At 42.7% G+C, this 23,009-nt stretch overlaps 1 protein-coding gene across 1 annotated transcript in view; it reads left to right on the top strand.

Annotated features, from left to right (window-relative positions):
* The first annotated feature begins 2,943 nt into the window (after window positions 1-2,943).
* BRF1 (BRF1 RNA polymerase III transcription initiation factor subunit) overlaps window positions 2,944-23,009 on the top strand; it is a 172,228-nt gene continuing 152,162 nt past the window's right edge. Inside the window, exons 1-2 of the mRNA XM_062495717.1 lie at window positions 2,944-3,219; window positions 16,772-16,852. Of these exons, the coding sequence (XP_062351701.1) occupies window positions 3,033-3,219; window positions 16,772-16,852 (268 nt within the window). The 5' untranslated portion in view covers window positions 2,944-3,032. The remainder of the gene's footprint in view (window positions 3,220-16,771; window positions 16,853-23,009) is intronic.

Genomic DNA, 23,009 nt, shown 5'->3' with positions numbered 1-23,009 from the left:
CATCTTCAAGTGGTGTGTTGGCAGGGGCAGATGTTCAGAGCAAAAAAGCTGCTCACAGCTTCTAGCTTATGAGAGACTTCCTCAAGTGGTGGTAGCTTCTGGATCTTTGTGCTCAATATCTTTGGACTTTTCCTCTGCTAATTTCTTGGCAGATTTTCCAATTGACAGAATTTGTGCTTTCTGCTGTTCTCATGTACTAAGAATTGTACCAGGCACTGATCCTGGGAAAGTAACTGGAAAAGACATAGGGTCTCTGCCACATTCTCAGAAATCAAGCTAAGCCATCAAGTGCTACCGTTGGACAGTAGTGATGTGACTAGATGCCAAAATCTTTTCTTCTCAGAATGTTCCCCCCCAAAGCTTTTTCAATTACCATTCATTCATGAGTGTCATTAAAACAATGTGAAAGGCATAATTAAAATACGCAGAAAAAAAAAGAAAAAAAAGAAAACAGATGGAAAATCAGCCTGAACCTTTGTGAACCTTTGCAGCACCACAGTTCCTCGACAATTTCATTTCCTTGGGTGCCCTCTTGTGTCCATCACCAGTGTAGCTGAATGCGATAGCCTGAACTGACACAGATAAAAAAAACCCCAAGCATCCACTTGCTATCACCTTATAAGGTTAATTCATTTTGAAATCCTTTTTTCAGCCCCTCTATCTAGTAGCCCCATGACTTCATCTCCAAAGTGTAAATTTTCAGGTTGAGTGCGTAGTTTATGCCTTATCTTGGACTGTCCAAAACCAAAAAAGGCTTCTTCTGCTTGTCTTTTCCTTCAAGTTTTGTGCATTTTCAAACTTCTTGAGTGATTTCATCAATGCTCTTAGGCATGATTTTAAGAGGAACAATTCCAGCTGAAATGCCAGAAAGCTGAGGGTGCTCAGAGAAGCTGATCTAATTAAGGGATTAAGCTTTGTTCACCTCAAATATGAAAATATTTCCTACGCAGGCTGGTGTGCCCAGAAAGTTGAGTTATGACCAAAAAGCCAGAAAGGCTCTGGCTTTTCTGTCATATGACAGAAGTAACTGCTTCCAGTCTTTATGTTCATAGAGGAGGATCTATCTCTTGTGGAAGTACAGAAATGTGTCATCAGCTTGCCTTGGTGTATTTCCTGTGGTGCTGCACAGCATTTGCAGGAGCAGAGTAGGATTCCCTCGCACTCCAGGCTGGATTTGTACAGCCCATTTGCATCCTTCCTGATGTTGTTAAGAGCAGTAGGGAAAAAATACAATTTTCAAGCAAATGAGAACAGTTCCTCTCTTTGAAACCTCAGCAACCGAATGTCAAAACCATACACCCACAGGTGGATTGTATTTGATGTTTTTGGAGGCACAGCAGGAAGGAAATTGGTTGGTCTGGGCTAACAGACATCCTGATCACCACTTTTTGTCACACTTAGGAGTGAAGAGATATTAAATATGAGTAGGTGAAATGGAAAACAGGTCCTTTCCTGCTCTTAACAAAAAGGGCAAAATAATGCAGAGAAAGGAGCTTTGTCAATACAAATTTTTCAATGACCAGCTCTTACCCTCAGGTTTAGGACAATTTACAAAAAGGTTATTTTTTAGTGTAAATGAACTGACTTAGAGGTTATTAATTCAGCAGGCTATAAGTGAAAAGAAGTTTAGTTAATCTTCTGGCAAGCAGAAAGGGCAAAGAACTTAGAGAGGGGAAAAAATTACTTATATTTTGGCTGGTAGAAAACAGTCCAATGGAAATGTTTGAAATATTTAAGGGGTATTGTGTATGAAAGCTTTCATGAGTGGGAGACAATGACAGAAGTCTTCTGGACTGGGAAGCCATTTTATTTGATCTACATTAACCTCACCTTATAAGAAGGTAAAAATTAGACCCGACATCGTTCTTCAGTATGACATTAAATGAGATTCTTTCTTTGGACAGCAGCTGTATTTTAAGCTTTCACAAGGGCCCTCTGCTGCTCACATTCAAAGTTAAACACTCTGGGGTTGTTTGGGACTCACAGAAAAGTCTTGCAACACTTAATTGAAGCACCAGCAATTTTCAAAGGGATATAAAACCCAAGTCCTCATGGGACAGGACTACATAAGTCTCTACCTAAGTGAGGTAAGAAGAAACTTCTTACTGGAAAGGTTATTTCAAAACTGCTCACTGCAAGACTTCTTGTGTTCGTGCTGGCCTTTGTCAGAGCCTATCAGGGATTGTTTATCAGGATTATAATTTTCCCTGATATTATCTACACTGTGTATAATTTTGTGAGATCATGCTTGGCTACTGTGGCCCTCATTACTTCACCATCAGCTGGAGGAACTTTAGGAAGGAAATAACCTGCAGAAGCAGAAGGAATCTGGAGAGACCCAAAGTTCTTAGTTTAACAAATACACCTCTGTGAATAGAATAAAAACAAGACCAACTGTGTATATAGTGGTACAATCTCCATTATGGTGTCGTTATTTTTCTTTTCAAAAGCACAGAACCCTCAGATTTTTAGGCAGACGACACAACTCAAGGCCTATAAGACGCTCAGCTTTCTGGATGGAAAGATACTTCTTGAGTGCATGCCCCAGCGTGCCTCTAAACGAACAACTCATTTTACCATCGAATTGACTGATGAATTCGATTGATGCCCAGAGGGTGCTGACGCCCGGGCACAGGCTGCCCGGAGAAGCTGCGGATGCCGCATCCCTGGGAACGTTCAGGGCCAGGCTGGACGGGGCTCTGAGCCACCTGGCCTGGCGACAGGCATCCCTGCCCACAGCAGAGCCGGGAGCCACGGATCAGCCGATCCCCGAGCCGCGGGCCGGGCGGGCTGAGGGAAGCGGGCTGAGGGAGGAGCGCTGCGGAGGGGCGGGAGCTGAGGGAGGAGCGGGAGCTGCGGAGGGGCGGGAGCGGCGGGCGAAGCCTCGCGAGAGCTGGCGGGCGGCGGCGGCTGCCGCGCTCCTCCCCGTGCCGGTGCCGGCGAGCGAGGCCTGCGCCGGGCCCGGGCCGGGCTGTGCCGGGCGGTGCCGAGCGGCGGCGGCCGGGCCGTCCCGTCCCGGTGCAGCGGGCAGGATGCCGGGCGGGCGAGTGTGCGGCGCCTGCGGGTGCGCGGAGATCGAGGTGGACGCGGCGCGCGGGGACGCGGTGTGCACGGGCTGCGGGTCCGTGCTGGAGGACAACATCATCGTGTCCGAGGTGCAGTTCGTGGAGAACAGCGGCGGCGGCTCCTCCGCTGTGGGGCAGTTCGTGTCGCTGGACGGTGAGTGCGGCTGGACCGGGCCGGGCCGGGCCGGGGCGGGGCGGGGGGCGGTGTGCGGAGAGGGAGCCCGGGGGCACAGGGAACGGGGTGTGGGGAATAGCGGGCGGTGTGTGAACAGAGGATGTTGAGGGATGGGGCACATGGCAGAAGGGGTAGGGTGCTGGAAGAGGCGTGGGTAGGAGCCGGGTGAAAGGGCCGTGAGCGGTGTGGGATCAGGGACAGAGCACATGGATGAGTGACCCAGCGGAAAAGGATCTGGGGGTGCTGATCGACAGCGGCGGAACACGAGCCCAAGGCGTGCCCAGGTAGGTGAGAAGGCCAGTGACATCCAGGCCTCTCGCAGGGATAGTGTGGCTAGCAGGACCAGGGGAGTGATCGTCCCCCTGTACTGGGCACTGGTGGGGCTACCCCTCGAGTGCTGTGCCCAGTTCTGAGCCCCTCAGTTCGGGAAGGACATTGAGGAGCTGGACCACATCCACAGAAGGGAACAGAGATGGGGAGGGGTCTGGAGCACGAGTCTGCGGTTGTTTAGCCCTTAGCACTCTACGGCTCCTTGACAGGAGGGTGGAGCCAGGTGGGGGTCGGGCTCTGCTCCCAGGGAACAGTGACAGGACGGGGGGACACAGCCTTGTGCTGCGCCGGGAGAGGTTTAGGTTGGACATTAGAAAGAATTTCGTCGTGGAAAAGGTGATTAGGTATTGGAATGGACTGGCCAGAACGATGGTGGAGTCACTGTCCCTGGAGGTGTTTAAGGAAAGGCTGGTCATGGCACTCGGTGCCATGGTCTTGTTGACAGGGTGGTGTTCAGTCATAGGTTGGACTCAAGGATCACAGAGATCTTTTCTAACCTAATTGATTGTGTGATTCTGTGATTTGACGGATAGGGCATGGGAGTGAAGGAACAGTGAGCAGTGTGCAGAAAGGGACAGGGAGATGCTGTGTCAGAGGGTGAGGTTACGGGGATGCTGCATGGGGGTATGAGGACAATGTATAGGGGAGATAAGGACACTGTGCTGGGAGATAAAGACAGTGTATAGAGAAAATGGTGCTGTGCAAAGGATGTGAGGGACAGACTGTGGAAAACTGTTGTGCAAAGGAGGGATATGGATGGTGCATGTGGGAGCTAGTGCTACACAGAATGGAAATGGGAGAGTCAATGCATGGAGAGGAGAGTATGCTGTGCAGGGTGAGACAGAAATGGGGTGGGAGAGGCTAGGATGAATAGGAGAAAAGGGCTGTGCAGGATGAGAGAGTTGCTCTGAGTGTGATGGAGTAAATGTGTGAGGGACTGGGCCAGGTATATGAGAAGGTTTGGGGCTCTGTGGACAGGCTGGGTGTACAGGAAATGGGGAGGTAGGTGAAATTATTTGGGACCGAGGACAGCAAAGGTTTGGTTGGGTGTTTAATGGATAGAGGGAACATGGGACACAAGGAGCAGAAATAGGTTGGATGTGAAAGGTCAAGAGTCTCCTGTCAGTAGGTGGGTTGGGGTGATTATGTGAATGCTCGGGAGGATAAAACATGGCAAAAGGCCACATCAAGAAGACACAGCATTTAGAAGGGGAGGGAAAGAAAATGGGTGTGGGGAAGATGAAGTGTTTGAAAGGGGAGAGATGGAAAATCTATATGAGGAATGTGTATAAAGAGAAAGAAACATAAGCAAAACCATGGGAAAGAGCTTAACAGTGAAACAAGTGGCTCTGATGGATTGTATAGCTGTGGGGAAGAAAGAGAAATTATTTCTCTGGTGGAGAATGCAGCCCTGCAAATTGGAGTTTAGGAGTTTACTGTAGGCTAGGAGTTGTCTGATGCCATTCCTGTCTTCCAACTGAGGGTGCTGGCATTAGTTTTTTTATAGCTTATGAGCAGTTCTTGTATCCTTCGCTTTTTCCTGTTGTGATGTGGAGATTATATTTTTAAGGGCTTGTTCTGCTTTTTCCCTCCCACCCAAAATTATGCAGGACAGATGGCAGTGCAAGCTAGAGTGCATTTTAGGATGCCTTTATCCTTAAAAAAATATCTAAAAGAAAAGAGATATGCACCATACTAAGGCTTTTTTACCCTTCTGGATGAATTGCACAGTACTTTACAAAATTTCTTGAAGGTATAGCCTTTCTTTTTTGTATATGTCCTGAGATGCTGCTCTTGGCTAATCTTTTTTTCCTGGATAGTGCATTAACTCTTGGCTCTTGTATAGCTAGTTAGTTACCCGTTATATGTTACCCTGAAAGAACAAAGTCTAGTGCCCATGAAGACAGATAGGCACCCTAAAGATGGTGGGTGTGTAAAAATGAAAATGATACCAGCACATTCTGACATGTTCATGGTGGTTTTATCTGGCTGGCACAAGGTGTGGTTGCAGGGACTTCACTGTGTGTTCACACTGTGGTCTTCTAGCAAGGCCCCGTGTGCACTGATGTGTGCTCTTGGGGAAAGTGTTGTTTGTGGAAATGACAGAACAGAACTTTAAAGACAGTGTTCTTTGTGCGTTTGTTAAGTTACTGTAGAGGTGAGTGAGGGTGAGGCACTGGCACAGGTTGCCCAGAGAAGCTGTGGATGCCTCATCCCTGGAGGTGTTCAAGGCCAGGTTGGATGGGGCATTGAACAATTTGGTTTGGTGGAAGGTGTCCTTGTCCATGGCAGGAGGATTGGAACTAGATGACCTTCAATTCCAGTCCAAATCACCTGTAATTGCAGCTCCTGTTTCACACCAGAAATACTTTAAGGAAATTAGGATATGGGTGACTCACGCTGGTACAATTTTTATGCTCCAAAACAGATGCTTCTGTTAGGAATAATTTTTTTCCTCAACATAAACTGAGTGATGCAAGCTAATCTGAAAAGATGTATTTGTGCTGCAATACCATTGTCTTCATCATGTGTGCTTGTCTATTAATGTGTTTATGACTTATTAAAATCCTCTGGAATGGGGAGAAAAGTAATTTACTGTGTAAAAAGTACTTTGTATCTCTCCAAAGGGTGGAGAATTTACAAAGGAATACATGTTTAAGTCAGAAACTATTGTACTTGCTGAAAGCAGCATTTTCTGGTAAGTTATACCTTTCAGTGACTTTGGATTATATTAGTAAATTTCCACCAGAATTGAATGAAATGCCTTGGTCTGAGGCTCCTTGGACTGTGGTCTGATGATCTCAGAGAATCTTGCTGTGGAGCATTTGCAGTGTCAGAGGTGCCTGGGGTGCTGTTTTTGGTGCCTGGCTCATGGTTAGTAGGGCTGGGTGTCTTGGAGAACATTGTCTAAGGTTTGCAAAGGATGAGGGATGTCAGGTTCTTTATTGCAGGGCTGGGGATTGAGCAGGGCTTTTGGTATTTGTGGAGTTCAGAGCTACTGGTTGTGCAACAATATTCCTCAAATCCTTTCAAGATCTACAGCAGCTTCTATTTGTGTGTTATTACATGTTGAATACAGAGGCATTTATTAATAATTTATTTTCACCTTCATCATAAAAAAGCAAAAAGGCATGGAAAGCACTGAGACACTGATTTTTCTTTTTTTGCATGTAACAAAGCCTTTTATTTTGCCAAGCTACACTTTTAAGATTTCAGAATCTTGCTTCTCTTTACTGAAGGAGTGAGTCCTGCACTTCTGTACATTAACACAAAGTGGCCAAGTCCTTGCTAGTAAGTCGTGTAGAGTCGCTGTAAAACATCAGAAAACCCCTCTTTTATTCGCTCAGGGTTGGAGGAAGGTGTGAGATCAGTTTTCTCTGGCAGTATTTATGTTGATCTAATGATGTGCCTAATGTAGGAAGCCTCAACACTAATGCCTTTCACAGAGAGGTTTGGTGTAGCCAGTGTTTTCCAGTGCAGGTGAGTGAATCTGTTCCTTTCCCTTGTTTTGATGTTTTAGCAGCTGAGTTTCTGATGTGCTGAGAAAGCATGGGCTTGTGCTTGGCCATGAATGAGGGGTTTTTCTTTGCTCTCCGTGAAGTCTTGGGAAAATGCAGGGTAGTTAAGTATGTTTGACAAAAGGGTAGACTCATAGAATTATTTTGGTTGTAGGAGAACTGTAAGATTATAAACTCAACTGTTAACGCTGCCAAGTCCATCACTGAACCATGTTCCTGAGTGCCACATCTACATGCACAGGATGAGCCAAGAAGGTGGAAGTAGTGAAGGATAAAATAGGCATTCTGCACAGGGTAACAGTGCTTTTTGGCAAAGTGGCTTGCCTTGAAGATCCTTTGGAGCTTTCTAAGGAAGTTGGTAAATGGACAAAGCAGAAAGTTGGATTTTCAAGGGAAGATCAGCAAGATCCTTCGCCAGAAGCTTTTATAGAAGGTGAGCTGTCATTGATATGGAAAAGTCTTTACAGAGCAGAGTAACTCTTCAAATGGTAATAAATACAGTCTAGAGAGTACAGAAGGAGGTGCCACTGAGATTCCATAGAATCTGGACTGATGATCTGGAAAACAGATGACTTGTGAGTTAATGAGGTTTATGGGCAATACTAAATTATTTAAGGTAGTAAAGACTATAGAAGGACAAGCTTTTAGTGGATGGGTGGTAGGATAGCAAATGGGATCAAGAGTTGCTGTGAGAGTTAGCATAGTTGCTTTCTTCCACATGTAGGAAGGTTTCTTCTTCTACATCCAGACTGGCTAGGGTAACATTAGAAGGAGATCCCTAGGTCATAATGGATAGCTTTATAAAAACATACTGCTCAGTGTTCATTCATGGTACAAAAACACCTGAGTGAGGAGGGGAATGTTGGAAGTTAGCAAGAATATACATCATGTCTGTACACTGTTACATATCCACAGTGTTACCTCCAACTGAAGTGCTGTGTGCAGTTCTGGGGGGTTTCTCTTGTCTTCCCCCTCCTCAGGAAAACCTCTAATAGAACTAGAAAAAATACAGAGAGGATGATGGAGTGATTAAGAGGAGAGCTTCCTGGAGAGCTTCTCAGTTAGAATGACTGAATAGACTCAGCCACTTCAGACTAGAAAAGAGAAGATTGAATGGGGCCATAGTAGAGAACTGCAACGAAGTAAAATAACACAGCAAGGATGAGTGGCTGCTCAGGCTCACACAATACAAAAGCTAGGGAGTGCTAAGAAGTCTAGCAGCTACCTGATTGCAAAGGTAGTGGGTGGGAGGTTCAGAAACATTATGAGGTTTTGTTTGGTTGGTTTTGGTTTTTACAGAAAACCCTCCTGTGCAAATCTGAAGCTGTGGGAGGTTAAAATGATTGGTCAGACAGAGTAGAAATGTGTCGTGGCCATTAAAAAAATACATTTTTTTCTGGGTCAGGAAGTCCTTGAGTCACAGATATCTAGACACTGGTTGATTATATGAGAGAACTATCACAACAAGCTTTCCTCTTGTGTTATGTGTTACCCTTGTAGGCATGTAAACTGATGGACTTTCTCATTCAGAGGTAGGATACTGGACTAGTTTTTCAGTCTGATTTGGCACAGCTGTTCTTTTGAGTCTTCACAGAAAGAACATGTTCTTTGAGATTTACAGAACTAATCCCACCATTCCTTTCTGTGCTGTCTATCTGAAAGACTGGCAAATCAGCTCTTCTTGCAAGGTGCCTGTCACTTCCTGGGTCATGAGCTGGTAAGTTATTTCACTAGCAAGGGAATAACCCCTTTAAGCTCTAGAAGGAGCTGTTATTTATGGTTTTGTTGATCTTTTGAGGGGAAAGTCCTCTGAAAGCTTTTGAGATGCCCTATACTGGTCTAGTTAGTTGTAATTCTTAATTCTGTTGCGAGTGGTCACAGTCAGGAAAGAATCCAGCCTCGACACTTCACCCTGTCTATGTTACTGGATAGAAGCTTGTGAAGGCCCTGCCTGGAAATTTGATTTCTGAACCTGACTGATGTGACCCTGGATAATTCAGATATTAGTGGGGAAGGGTTATCATGCCTGTTTTAGCTCCAAGGAACTCTGCTGATTGCACAGAAAGTGTTTAAGACATGTATTTCTCCTAGCTGAGTGATTTTAACAATAACTATTCACTTTATAATTGACAGTCAGTTCAGACTAGCCAAAGAGATTGTTTGCTCTGACTTAACAAATTTGGAGAGCTTTTGAATCCTCCTAATTGGAATGAATGTGTGTTGCTTTTTATTTTTCTTCATGCCCAAGTTCTTAATAGTTCTGCCCATCAGTCACTACATTTGAACACATCCCAGCAGGAAGTACAGCAGTACAGGGTCCAGGAGTGAGCTGCATTTCTCCCTCTCCATTATGATATAATTGCATCCTGGAAGATTGAGTTACACTGAGCCCTTTGCCAGTTTGTGCTGTTTTGATGGCTGCTGCTTTTGTAGAAAGGCAAGTTAAGAGTTGTGTGCCATGTCTGAAGGTTTGGAGTTCTCTGAATGCTCTTTCACTCTGTCTGGGTGGGAGTCCCCTGTCTTGTAGTAGTTGTTGGGAGGAACTGTTTTCACAAGTATTTTCTTTGAAGCTGACAGGAGAAGAACAAGGTGAAGAGAGTGAGAGGAAGCTGAGCATGGAGCAAACCTGACAGCCCAGATCCCTCTTCAGGTTTTTGTTTAAAGAAGCTGAGGAAGGTGAAGTCTGGGACTTCTGATACTAATCAAAGGAGAAGAAAAGTCCCACCTGGGAAGGTTGATATGCTGGCAGCACAGCAGCAAGCTGGAAGATGTAACTGAGAAATACAGCACAAAGAAGTGATGCTGCAAGGTGTACTGAGCTTGTGATCCTCAAGCATACTGTCTGGGGAAGCTCAGCTTCTTTTGTTCCAGAAATGCCCTTTAAATGCTTGGTAGTAAGTTGAGAAAAAGACACCTGATATGCTTCTTGGTCACAAACCAAGTACTGCTGGTACTTGCTGTCCCTTACCAACTCTGGGGTTCCCCCAAGGCTGCCCATGGCCCAGGGTCCCACCCCAGTCCTCAGGGACATCAGCCCCTGCCCCAGGGACTGCACAGCAGGGCTGCTCTCCAGCTCCCCACTGACTTGCCCTGCCCACCTATGGACCCTGTAGAGCCAGGCTCATGTCCTGTCTGGCCTCAGCCTATCCTTGTGGCCATGTTTGGACATTCTGGTGCTATGTCTGACCTTGGTCCACTTGCTGGGCCTGACCCTGACCCCCACATGCAGTCTTACGTCCTGCCTGGCCTCAGCCCATCCCTGGACCCATGGAGGTGCCCAATGCCCTCAGTTCTGCCTGTCTCTGCCCTGCTATAGAATTCAGGGTCGCATCTCTAGTACAGATTTAAATGAGAATTATTAAATTAATAAGACTTTTAACTTACTTTTACTTAGTGACTAAGCCTGGAGGTGATTCTGCAGTGGGCCCTGACAGCATCAGTTCTTCAGCAGTGAGTCAGGATCTCTGGCTCTGGTACAGCAAACATACATTAAGACTCTGCATCTTCAGATGTACATGAGTTTGCAGTGCACTAATTTTAGGCTGGTGGGAGTTTATCTTCTTGCTTTTGCTCATAAGGGGAAAGGGAAATTGTGAACTTGTAATCCTTAACACACCAAGAAGTGTTTGTTGAAGTTTTTGGTGTAGGAGGTTCCACTACATTTGTGAGTAGCCTGCTTCAAATTTTAGAACATCAAAGAGTTTATTTCTACTATTACAGGGGTTTTTTGCAAGTAAATTATAATGAAGTTACTACAGAGACCCATTAGCCCTGCCACAAATGCTGAATGTGTACTCTCACTCTGCAGTGTCCCATGACAGATGTAATGTATCTTTAGGTCTTCAGTAAAGCTGTGGTATGCTCAATGTTTTAGGTATACACTATTTATCTTTTGGGGATTGTGGAAATGAAAAGTTATGGTCAGCAAACTGGAAGGAAGACTACACAGAGGACAAAGTTTACATAAAATTTAAGCTGAGCTTACTAGTCGTTCATCTTCTCTACCTTTTTGTCCTGGAGATCTTTTTAAGATGGACAATTACTGTCACAGTGATTACTAGTGACACAGTTGGGAAAGGGGATGAGCTCTGTGTTTGTATAGAATTCTGCACTTCTGTCTACTCGGTTCTTGTGTACAATAAATGATTCTTGTGTATTTTCAAGTATTAAAAAAGTGAAAGGAGTAATGGTTTTGTTTTTAATTGGTAGTTGTTAATCAGTTTCCATGTAAGATATTGATAGACCAAGTCCTGACATTAAGTTTCTTACAGTGCAGCCTCAAATAGTCCTGAACTAGGCTCTGCCAATAATACACATGCTAAACTTGTAATGAAAACGCTGGGTACTGAAAAGTTAAAATAATGTTAATATCAACAAGTTTCCTTATATGTATAGCCCAGCTTTTTAGAGATGACACTAGTTCATGGTTAATGTTACATTATGCAGAGTGGTCATGATGTCAATTGCAGTAGAGAGAAAGGAAGTATGCTGTGTTTGCAGACCCTTTCATGGACATCCTGAAGAGTATTTATCTGTTTTATTCTGTGCCAGATATTCTCATTACAAAACTAATTCCTCATCACACTGTGTTGGGAAGGAAGAGGGGGAACTTCCATCTAAAATAATCTTCTGCTGTATGTTTTAGTGAGATGAATCAAATGATTTTTGCTTCTCTCCCCAAATCCTCCAGGTGGCAGTCGTGCACCAGAGTTAATATGAAGCTTTTTTGAGTCTTTGAGTCTTTTCCGGGCTGTCCTTAGGATGGCAGCAACAGAGCGTGCTGCTGTCAGCTGTGGTAGTGTTTAGAATAACTTGGATGCAGACTGTTTTTATAGACTTGGGCAGTCCTAATCTGGGTTGTGGTGGATGCAACTATATTTGTCTTTACAGTTGGTAGTTATGAAAATAAGCTATGATGGAATAGATTTAAAGTTTGTCTATGTAAGTTTGTGTGGCAGTACTGTTTCAGCAGGCTCTGGTGCCTGCAGATCTGTTCATTTCCCTGGAAAAATAAGTGAGAAAAATATTGTGTCAGTTACAAACTTCGGACCTTGAATCACATAATTTTGCTTTTATAAGTATGAATTGTAGTGGGAGGTTTACTTACCCTCCTTTTTACTTTTATGGTCTAGCTTCAGGACAAAGCTCTTTAATTTTTCTATATTAGATTATCTTGTCTTCCCCAGTTCTGAAGCCATTGGCGTGATGCAGTCTGCATTCTTTGCCAGACTTTACCAGATTTTATGCTGGGTCTGTAAATACATGTCTAAGAAATAGAAGGTTTGCCCCTACCTTGTCCTGAAGAAAGGACTGGTGGCTTTTGGGCTTAATTTTAGGGAAGGATTTTGGTAGGATTGGTCCTATCAGATAGCAGGTGCACTTCAGTTCAGGCTACAAGCAGCTTCATTCCCTGTCTTCACTTGCTCATTTATGTAGAGGAAGCAAAATCTGTAATGCTGGGACTGAATCTGTTTCTCCTCCACGTGTTGAATCTGAAACTCATCATGTCACTACCTGGCAGAAAAGTGCCCTTTAAGCTGCAAAGCCCAAGTGGCTGCTCTCTGCCTCCACTATGTGGAGTGATTTGATAAGTGCTGTTGCTGTTACCTGTTGTTTTTTGTTGCTGTTCAAGATTACTGCAGACTTCAAGCTTTGCTTGCACCTTTTACAGCTTGAGGAGCATTTTTATAGAGAAGCAGAGTAATGTGACTTTGTTTGTTAGGGAGTTGGTGGAGCAAAGCAGGAACTGCCGAGGTGCTTGTGCTGTGAACAGCAGAGTGGGGATAGCTGCTTTTGGCTGATGGAGGGATAGTCACTGTAGAACCGTATAATTGTTTAGTTAAGATTGTAGAGTCCAGATGTTAACTCAGCTCTGACAAGCTGTTTAGCACTCAAATGATGCAGGGTTATGGTCTAGGTCTGGACCTGTGTGAGTTTTGACTGTCATCAAGTTTCCAGACATGATCTCCTCCATCTTCAATTCTGTTGTGTTAAGGCAGTGTAACCCGCTGAAAGGACCACACAAAAACTGGAATAGCTGTATTTCTGAGCTGCCTAACACATCTCTCCACACCCTTGTGTTGTCAAAAATTTCATGTAAATGCCCAAAGCAAACTTGAAGAGAGAAGAAAACTTCAGTTATGCAAAGCTGCAAATCTGAGTGCATTTCTCAAAGTAAGCCTAGAGTCATAGAATATCGTGTGTTGGAAGGGGACCCACAAGAATCATGAAAGTCCCACTCCTGGTCCTGCACAGGACACGCTAAGAATCACAGCAAATGTCTGAGAGTGCTATCCAAATGCCTCTTGAAATCTGCCACTCTTGGTGCTGTGACCACTTCCCTAGGGAGCCTGTTCCAGTTCCCAACCATCTTCTGGGTGAAAAGCTTCCTTCCTAGGAGCTAGCCTAAACCTCCCTCACAAGCCTGTTCCCTCAGGTCTTGTGACAGGTCACCAGGGAGAACAGCTTGGTGTGTGCTCCTTCTCTTCTCCCCGTGACAAAGTTGTAACTCAGTCTCCTCCAGGTTGAATAGACCAAGTGACCTCAGCTGCTGCTCATGTGGCTTCACCTTCACTGTCTTCATGGCCCTCCTTTGGACACTCTGATGGCTTCATGTCTTTTTAATATTGTGGTGCCCAAAACTGCCCCCAGGAGTGGAGGTGAGGCTGCCCCAGTGCAGAGAAGAGCAGGACAGTCCCCTCCCTCAGCTGGTGGTGCTGTGCCTGATGTCCCCAGGACACAGCTGGCCCTCCTCAACAGATGGCATGAGGAGATGGCAATGTACCCTGGGAGGCACCACCTCATGAAGGAGTGCATTTGGGTTGCCTTAGGGAAATGGTAGTGTTAATGTTCAAGATTTGGCAGGCAGAACTTGAAGACACCAAGTACTTCTTGGATATATTTTTGTATGTCTTGAAAGCTGAATGTGAAAAACCAAAAGCCTGCTTAATTCACTTTTGAAGTTGTGGGAGAAGAATGGAAAAGGTCAAGAAATGTAAAAATTGCAGTTAAGCTGGGATGTTAATTTGGTTGTGCCTAGCAATTGCTGTTCCTTTCCTTTGTACTTTTTAAATTGCTAGCTTTGTAGGGATTTTTGTCTTTAAACGAACTTGATGATTTCAATTTTCTTTTTTAAGAGTTTATCTTTTTATTGCCCAGCCAAACAGTTATATTAATGAGTTTGGTTTGCATTTTGCTTGTAAGACTAAAGCTGATGGTGAGACTACCAGTCATTGACTATAGTCAATGGCAACATTAGTTTGCAGTTCTGAGAGTGCAAGTGCTCAACAGACTAGTTTTCTGTCAGTTTTCAAAGACAAATACTAAGTAGAGATGTTCAGCCTTTACAGTTAACTTGCTGAAAAATGGGTACATCAATTCTGATAGCAGAATCTGTCTTTCACATAGCTCTGCTGGTCTCTGCTGCAGTCTCTATAGCTTGGAAAGGAATTACTTTTATGTATGATGTTATAGGTTGATGTCTAATGAAAAAGAGTCTTAAAGAAGAAAATCACTGAAATCTCAATTTGATTTTGTTTACATTATTCTGGATTTTAATTCCTGAGTAAGTTAAATTATTTAGTTATTAGTATTGTTTTTCACCACTGTAAAATTGTTTTGTGCAAGCTTTTTAGTAGTAACAGGGAAACATTTTGAAGTGCTGTTTTGCCAGTGGCAGTCCAAAGCAGTTCAGTATTTTGGTATATTCAAGGGTAGAGGGGTCTGGGAACTGGAGCCTTTGTGTACAGGAGGGGGCAATGATGCCACATAAGTGCTGGCTGAGCCTCCTGCCTCCAGCCTGCTTGCTCCTGCTCCTCCTGCCTTGTGGCTGGTGTCCTCCTCCCGTGTACTGATGCTTGAGTGTGGGCTCTCCTGCTGCAACTAGTAGACTAGTGAGGAAACCTGTAGTAAAGCAAACCTTAAAACAACAACAAAAAAAAAGGAAACTGGGAGACAGAATTTTTGTTTAGATTTGCTAACAAAGAAAAGGAATGTAAAACTATTGCCATTGTTGATATGTTTTTTGTCAGGTAAACTATTCTTAATAAATGTGCACCAAAAATGTTATGCCTTCTTTTGTAGCTTGGTAACCTCTCCCTGCATGGCTGCATTGCTTTGTTTGCTGCATTGGTTTGTTTTCAAGTGTTTGTGGAAATACAAGGCTGAACCTGTAAGAATGGCAAGGAGACATTGCTGTTTCTTATAGTCAGACACAGTTGGGAGAGTTACCTCTGTACCCAGTGAACAGATCACTATTGAATGTTTTTCACTTCTTACTAGGATGAAGTACTTAATTTGAGGAGCATTTATTTTAGAGTTGATTATTGTTTATTAAAGAAATCTGTTAATGAAGTGAAGTTGGTTTCTGTTTTGGATGGCACTGGAAACCTAATTTAAAGGTTGTATGGAAAAATAAGCTTTCAAAGCTGATAGTAACTCTGCAGGAATATTAGCTTATTAGTTTTTCTGGGTTTTGGTTTTGTTTGGTTTTGGATGTTTTTCTCAGTATAGTTGTACATTAAGTGCAACTGAGAGGAGACTGGAACTAAAAAAAATCTGGTAAGAGTGAACAACTTAGGTCACAGTTTCTCATCAGTTTTACCTGTCATGGAAGTGTCTTACTCAGGTGTATGCAAGAAATGCCCTGAACGGCTTAAAGAGCCACTTCATTCCCCTCTCTTTGTCTATCCCAAAGCCTTTCTAGTTTGTTCTGAAGAGCTAGTCTAAGAGGAGAAAACAGCCACAAGAACCTGAAGAAAAGCTGTAGGCGTCCTAGACAAGAAGATGGCTTTTTTACCTATCCTGAAGACTAGACTACTTGAATTAAGTAGAAGTCCAATTACTAGCAAATTGCTTGTTCTCAATCCTGTGCAATTTAGCTTTTTGGTCTCGCTGTTAAGCTGATAGATTCAGATATCCTGCTTGAGGTACCCTGATTGCTTTTAGTGGGAGACTATTTTTGTCCTTGGTAGTTTAATTCCCTGTTCTGCAAGATTGGTTTGCATGAGTAGTTCCACTGACTCCCAGCAATCTCTGCATTCAGGCTGCTTGGCATTGGCATGGATGCCCAAACCAGTCTCTAGTTTATACTGATTCACAAGTCAGGCTTCTTTTAAGTCTCCAGCCTTTCAGGGTGTAAAAGTAGCAGTTCCAGACTTGCAATTTTTGTAGCCTAAGTGTTGCTGTGTTTACCTAATGACAAACTGAAGTTACTTTAAAATAAGTGTTACATCTTTAGTAGCCAAAACAGTCATTGTTGAATGCTAAACGTCTATTATGTTTTGTAATACCAATAATTAACTGTTAAAATTCTGTAAATTCTTAATTGCCTATTCTTCAGACAAAAAAAAAAATACTAAGCAATTTTTTCCTCCTTTATTTTGAGAAATATTTTACAGTACTGATTTTCATGTTCTGCTTAAATTAGATATTGAGAGATTTTTGTAGTTTCTTTGGAACTGAGATTGGGAGGGCTTATGGAGCCATGTAATTCTTATGGTTTGCCAAGAGATAAATAATTTTCGCAGTATGGATACTTGATGTCTTAAGTACTTTAAGACCTTCTTAATGTAGTTTGGCATGTTGTAGGTTGTACAGATACTGGATATATTGGCACAATAAGTTTTATTTTAATTAAGTTGTTCTCTTTGACATGTCTGGTGTTTGTTTTTTTCCCCTAATAGGTGCAGGGAAAACACCGACTTTAGGAGGAGGATTCCACGCCAATCTGGGAAAGGAGTCACGAGCAAAAACTCTACAGAATGGTACTAGCAAATTTTAGCTTTGCTGATATGAATTCTTTTTATTAATATGGTTGATACAATTAATTTTTAGTTTTGAATGTGACCTCAAAACCTTGGCAGGCCCCTCATTATTCCGTGGACAAATCTGTCTAGTGCTGATTTTTCACTGTGCTCTCATTTGGCTGCTACACCTGATTTATGAGTTCATGTAGCTGACTGACAAAGGGTAATGGCACCTGACAATATTACTGTGGTTTAAAAGGGCTTTTTCAAGGTTGACATTCCCACTGCACCTTTTTATTATCTGTTAAACCTATTGTGGCTTTTTATTTAGTCCTTTTGCAGGGGTCCTGAAATGCTTTATTCATGTTTATTTTTAAGTATAATTCTTCAAATATTTTTGGTCTTAAGTAATACAAGTGTGAGATAATGCATATAAGTAATCATGTGTTTAAGATGGGATTGCTGAATAGAGAGAGGAAAAATGGAAAAAAGGTTTTAGCGCACAGATAACATTAAAATAAATATTCTCATTACACACTTTACATTTTAATTGAGATCTCCATATTCTACACTCTTTAAAGAGGGTGAATAAAACCAGCTTTTATTCCAGAAGCAGAATGATCTTCCAGTTTGCTGTTGCTCATATCAAGGGACAGGAGTTGTCATTTTTTGGCTAATTAATACTCCTGTCTCATGACTCTGGGAGATGACAGCTGATGGACTGTCATAGCAAAGTCTCAGAAGCTGACATGCAATTAACCAGGGATGTAAATGGGTTTTACTGATAAGGTACTCATTTGGGGAAGATATTTTAGAGAAAGGTATTTTCCTAAATTAATCTTACACTTGCAACTCAACACACAGAAAACTTGCCTATATTATGTCTCCATAAGTGTATGAAGAGTAAGATTGATCTGATATATCTTCATAGGTATAGACAGGTTAAGATTGATCTGTGTCATTGAAGTATTGCCAGATTACTCTACTCAGCATTATTCAGCTGATGTCTATGCAGATTGTTTTATATACAGAATGTTTTATGCAGCTGTTTTTACTTAAGAGTATTGGGCCCTGTTTGTTTGGCAAAGTAAAGCTTGCACGTTAGGTGAGCTAGTGTCAGTGTTTGGTCTGAAGTTACTATCTTAGGAATTTTAAATTTCCTGTCTGACATGTAACCTATATAAGCAGTGGGATAAAGCCACTAAACTTAATGAAGTCTGGTTTTGGATTAAGGCACTTTAATCAAAACTGTAATTTTGAACAGGCATTTTAAAAATAAATTGGCTTTTTGTGCATAAGAACTTCACAGTTGTCTGTAATTGTAGAAAAGTAAAATGCTGATGGAAGGAAATCTGTCTTGTTGCTTCGTGGAGTGTTTGAATCCTTCAAAAGCCCTTTTGGTTATGCCAAAAGGTAATCACAAGTAAAGACAGTGTAGGCGTTCTTCTAGAATCTAAACACAGCTTTTTTCTTGGATGAGTGTTTGTGGGAGAATATGTCTGAGCATCTTCCTTCCCCACAGCTTTTGTGTAGGGGGCCTCCCTGATCAAAAACAATGATTGTGACTTGGCTAAAGTATATCGGCATTGTATACAAGAAATTCTAGTTGCTTTACGTGAACTTATCTCCCAAACAGTCCTGAAACAGGAAAAGAATTTGTCTTTCTAGTTACACCTCTCTGAAGCTCTTTGCAGGTTTTCTTCCATTCTTTTCCGCCCCCCCCCCCATGTCTATCCTTTACATAAGGACCAAGTATTTGGTTTTTGATTTCTGTAGCAAACCTACATTTGTCATGCTGCCAGTCTGTCTCTGGGAAAGTTCTTTTCAGTGAGCTAAGTGATGTTCTTGCTCAGTCCCAGGCATGACAACAGCAGCTGATATTTCAGGTAGAGCAATTGGTGTTTGAAAGGCTTTTCTTTTCTGCCACTGTATAATGAGCTGGTTGTCTGCTGCTTTTAATCGCACTTCTAGCTTTACATAGTTTGTAATTGCAAATTGAGTTATGGCAGTGAGCTTACAAAATCTCACCCAGTCACTGTGGGCCCATGATCATGGCTTTTTCTGGGGGGTGAAATTACATTAAATATCCATCATGGTTAGACTTGAAAGTGTAGCCAGGAAAATGAACCTGCTGTATGTATTTTAAAGGAGAGGTGTGGAGCTGTTCATTGAGTGAAACTGAAGTGCACTGTAGTTGGCTGTATGAAAAATGAGCAGTTATAAAAAAAGCCGAGTTACTTATTTATTTGCTGGTGCCACTATGTTGGCATTTCCAAAGTTAGCTGTGCTGCTGAAACTCACTCCCGTGGGGATGCTGGCAGGACAGCCTGTGAAGGAAGCCTGATCCTGCTGCTCGCTGGTGCTGCCTTCAGTGCTGTGACACGATTCTCTCCTGAACTACTGGTGCTCCATACAGGCTGAAGGGAAGAGCCAGGCTCTGGGAAGCAGGGATGGGCTATGGATGAAGTCCCCAGAGTGCTGGAGAGCAGCTGAGAGCCTGTGTGTGGTCCGAGAGCGCTGGCAGGGCTCGCTCTGTGCCTGCTCTGCTTGCCAGCAACCTGCCGGCTGATGTGGCGTGGGGAAAAGTCCAGGCGTGGAGCAGGGACTTCTGGGTTTTAATAAACAACCACCTCTCCCTGCTATCCCTCCATCCCCCCGCACTTTCCCCATGTAGTTTGGGCCAAATTCTTCCTTACTGTAAAGTCTGTGTTTCCAGGGGAGGTGGAGGGGAGGTGATTTGGACTCACTGTCCCTTACTTAATTACCAGCAAAGCAGCTGGGCTTGGCTGAATGTATGATGCTGCTGGTTTTTTGAGGCTTTTAATGAAAGGATGTTTAGAATTAGATGAAGAACAGTTTTGCATTGGAATGCTTAAGGTAATAACTTTTTTTAAAATGCATTCTAAAGTGAAAAAATGCAAAAGTGAAATCTCCCAGCAGCTGCTCATCAGTACTGGACTCTTCCACAAAATCATGGTGTGCATCGGTATTTTTATTAATATGTATATTTATGCTTTAAACTAAGCCATGGGCAGCCCCTGAACATTTTGTAGTTTTCAGGTTTGTGTAAGAATGTCCTTTACACAGAACTAGTCTCCCTTACCACACATGCCTTTGCTGTACCTTTCCTTGCTATTTACAATGCAGCAGGGCATGGCTGTTCAATTTCTCCCTTTCTTTGCTGAACCAGCTGATGTTTGTGTGTGTTTGTTTGGGAATTGGCTGCTTACAGAAACTAGAGTCTTGTTTACACTTGCTAAAATATTTATGCAGAGAAGATTTAACACTGTTGTATTTGTTCATAATCACTTTGATTTTCAGAGCGCAGTACTGTGCTAATTGAGTGTATGAAGCTCCACAAGTTCAACAAGCTCAGACCTACAAAATGTTTTGTATCTGTACATACAGACCTCATTTTTGTAGTAAAAACCTGCACACCTGTGAGATGATGTGGTGTTCTAGCTTCAGCTTTATTTTAAGGGATGTGGCAAAATAGCTAAAAACTACTGGTTTTCTGAAAAAGAATTATGATTTAAATACCAGCTCAGAGGGTGGACTCTTTGACAAGACTTCTTCCTCTGTTCCTGAGCCTCTTCAAATTTCTGCAGTATTGGTCAATACTTACAGTTACTTCCAGGGCTGAAATGCAGAGTGATGTCTCTTTAAATCCCATTTTACTGTTCCGTGCTGCATTACATAATCTCTCTAAATAGCCAGTTTATTCTTGTTTCCTTGCAGGCAATCTGCTCTCACTATATAGGTGTCAGAGTTGTTGTTACAAGGCAGTTGTTCTTGACTTGAAGTTCTGATACTTTCAATAGTCTTCAGTGACCAAAAAGAAAAGGGAGAGGGGAAGGAGGGTCAATGGCATTATTATATGTATTATATGATTATTGAAAATTTCAGTTGCAGATACTAAAATTTGATTTAAACTGTTTCAAAATTGCAGCTGCATCTGTCTTAATCCAATTTCGGAACTGTTGTTCTCTGTTTTTAATGATTTCTTTAAATGAATGTGTGTTTTCCTTTAGTTGTCTTAAATACCAAAACATAGCTAACAGTATTTTAATGCTAAATGGGAAAGTGTTTCTGAAGATGTTCTGTAATTTTTTACTATTTACTTTTAAGCTATTTGCTTAATTCTTTAATGTTTGTTGTCATCACTCATTTCATAGCTGGTTTGTTACAAGTGATTATAGAGGGTTCTGCTTCCTCCCAGAACTATACATTGTGAATTAGGATAATATATTTAGGATATATATTATAAGTATATATTAATAGTTATCCTATATAATAATATAATATTATATTATAATAATATAATACTTTATAATATAATACTATATTATTATAATATAATAATATAATAATATAATAAATATATTAGGATAATATATTTATTACACATGTGAAGAACAGAAGTATCCAAAGGGGAGGAATAGAGAAGACTGTTTAATAAAACTAAAACAGCAAGGGAAGGGAGAATAGTGGAATCCTAGGATAACTGAGGTTGGAAGAGACCTGTGGAGGCTGACAAAACACGGTGGCTTTGAAGTTGCCTTTAGCTGCTGAGGGCCGAGGGCAGCTGAGCTTCAGTTATTACCAAGGAAGGATATGACAGAGTTTCCCTGTACAACCTGTTCTCCAGTGGTTGGCTACCCTCACTATGAGGAATTTTCTCCTTGTGTCCAGTCAGGACTTACTGTGATGAAATGTGACTCTTGCCTCTTGTCCTTTTACTATGCATCTCTGGTGATGCAGGTCTGGCTCCATCTTTATAACCTCCTACTGCAAAGCTGATGGCACCAAAGAGAATTCTCTGTCAGCTTTCTTGAGACTCAGCAAATTCATCTGTCAGCCTCATCCATGTGCTGCAGTCTCCGAATCGTCATAGGGACTGTCTGCTGGACTTGTTCCAATATGCCAGTGCCTTTTCTGCAGAGGAGTCCTGAACTGGACAAGGTACTCTAAATATAGTCTCACAAGTGTTCAGCAGGGGATGATAATCACTTCTCTGGACCTGCTGGCTGCAGTCTTAATAACGTGGCTCTGGGATGGAGTTAACCTTCACCGCTGTGATTGGGTGCTGCCTGCTGAGCCATGTTCAGCTTTTTGTCCAGGAGCAACCAAGACCCTTTTCTACAAAAAAGTCAAACAGTCTCCAGCCTGTGTTTTTGCCCTGCAGTTCTTCTGTCCCAGGTGCAGAAAAATTGCATTTGGCTCATGAGGCTTTTGTCAGCTCATTTCTGCACTATCTTAAGATTCCTCTGAATAGTGGCTCTGTCCATCAGCATAATGGCCACTGTTCCAATGGGATGTCATCTGTAGGCTAGCAAAGGAAACATCCTGGTCTATTGTTGATGTTGTTAATGAAGGCATTAAACACTATTCACCCCAGTATCAATCCCAGTTGTAAGTCTGATGGTGAAAGTGCTGAGCACTTCTCTTGGAACCAGGCCAGCCTTTCACCCAAGTTGCTATTCACTGGCCTAGTCCAGATCTCCATAATTTGGCTACCAGGGAGAATGATGAAATGGGATGAGGTAAGAGCTCTAGTTAGAATTTATCTTGGCTGCATTCTGGCTGTTGCAGATGGGCATGATCTGCCCTCATTGAATCTGTGCTGGCAATTCCTGGTAACCTTCCTGGGTTTTGCGTGTCTGGAAATGGTTTCCAGATAGATTTGTAGCCTTCCAAGAGGCTGAGAGGAGCCTCACTCACCTTCGGAGTCCTATTTCTCTCTGGAGAAGCCTGATGCTTGCTGCCTTCTAGTCAGAGAGAACCTCTTCAAATTCCTACAGCTTTTTAAAGATGGCAGAGATTACTCTTTTTACCGTATCCCTTTGCATTCTCAGATGTATCCCATCAAGTCCAATTAACTTTGTGTAGATTGTGCTTAAGGGAGCCCTTGCTTAGCCTTTCTTTACTACGGATAGTTGCCTACTTCTTTCTCTGAACCAACTGAAGCCCTCTGAAATCCAGTGTTATAATTATGCTACTCATCTTCCTCATACCCCTCAAGATCTTGTTTATCTTGGGTTACTGTAACCAAGCCTGCCATCAGACTTTACATCCTCCACCCCTTCTTGATTTCAGAAGAGAGGGATAGGTGTATCACAGCTTCTTCTTGACCTGTGCCTGATGTGCTCTGGAATTCCACTGGATTGCCTTTGAC

This window comes from Cinclus cinclus, chromosome 6, assembly GCF_963662255.1.
Source record: "Cinclus cinclus chromosome 6, bCinCin1.1, whole genome shotgun sequence".
NCBI classification, from domain to species: domain Eukaryota; kingdom Metazoa; phylum Chordata; class Aves; order Passeriformes; family Cinclidae; genus Cinclus; species Cinclus cinclus.
Note: the sequence above shows the minus strand (reverse complement) of the source record. Positions and strands in the feature narration are given on the sequence as shown.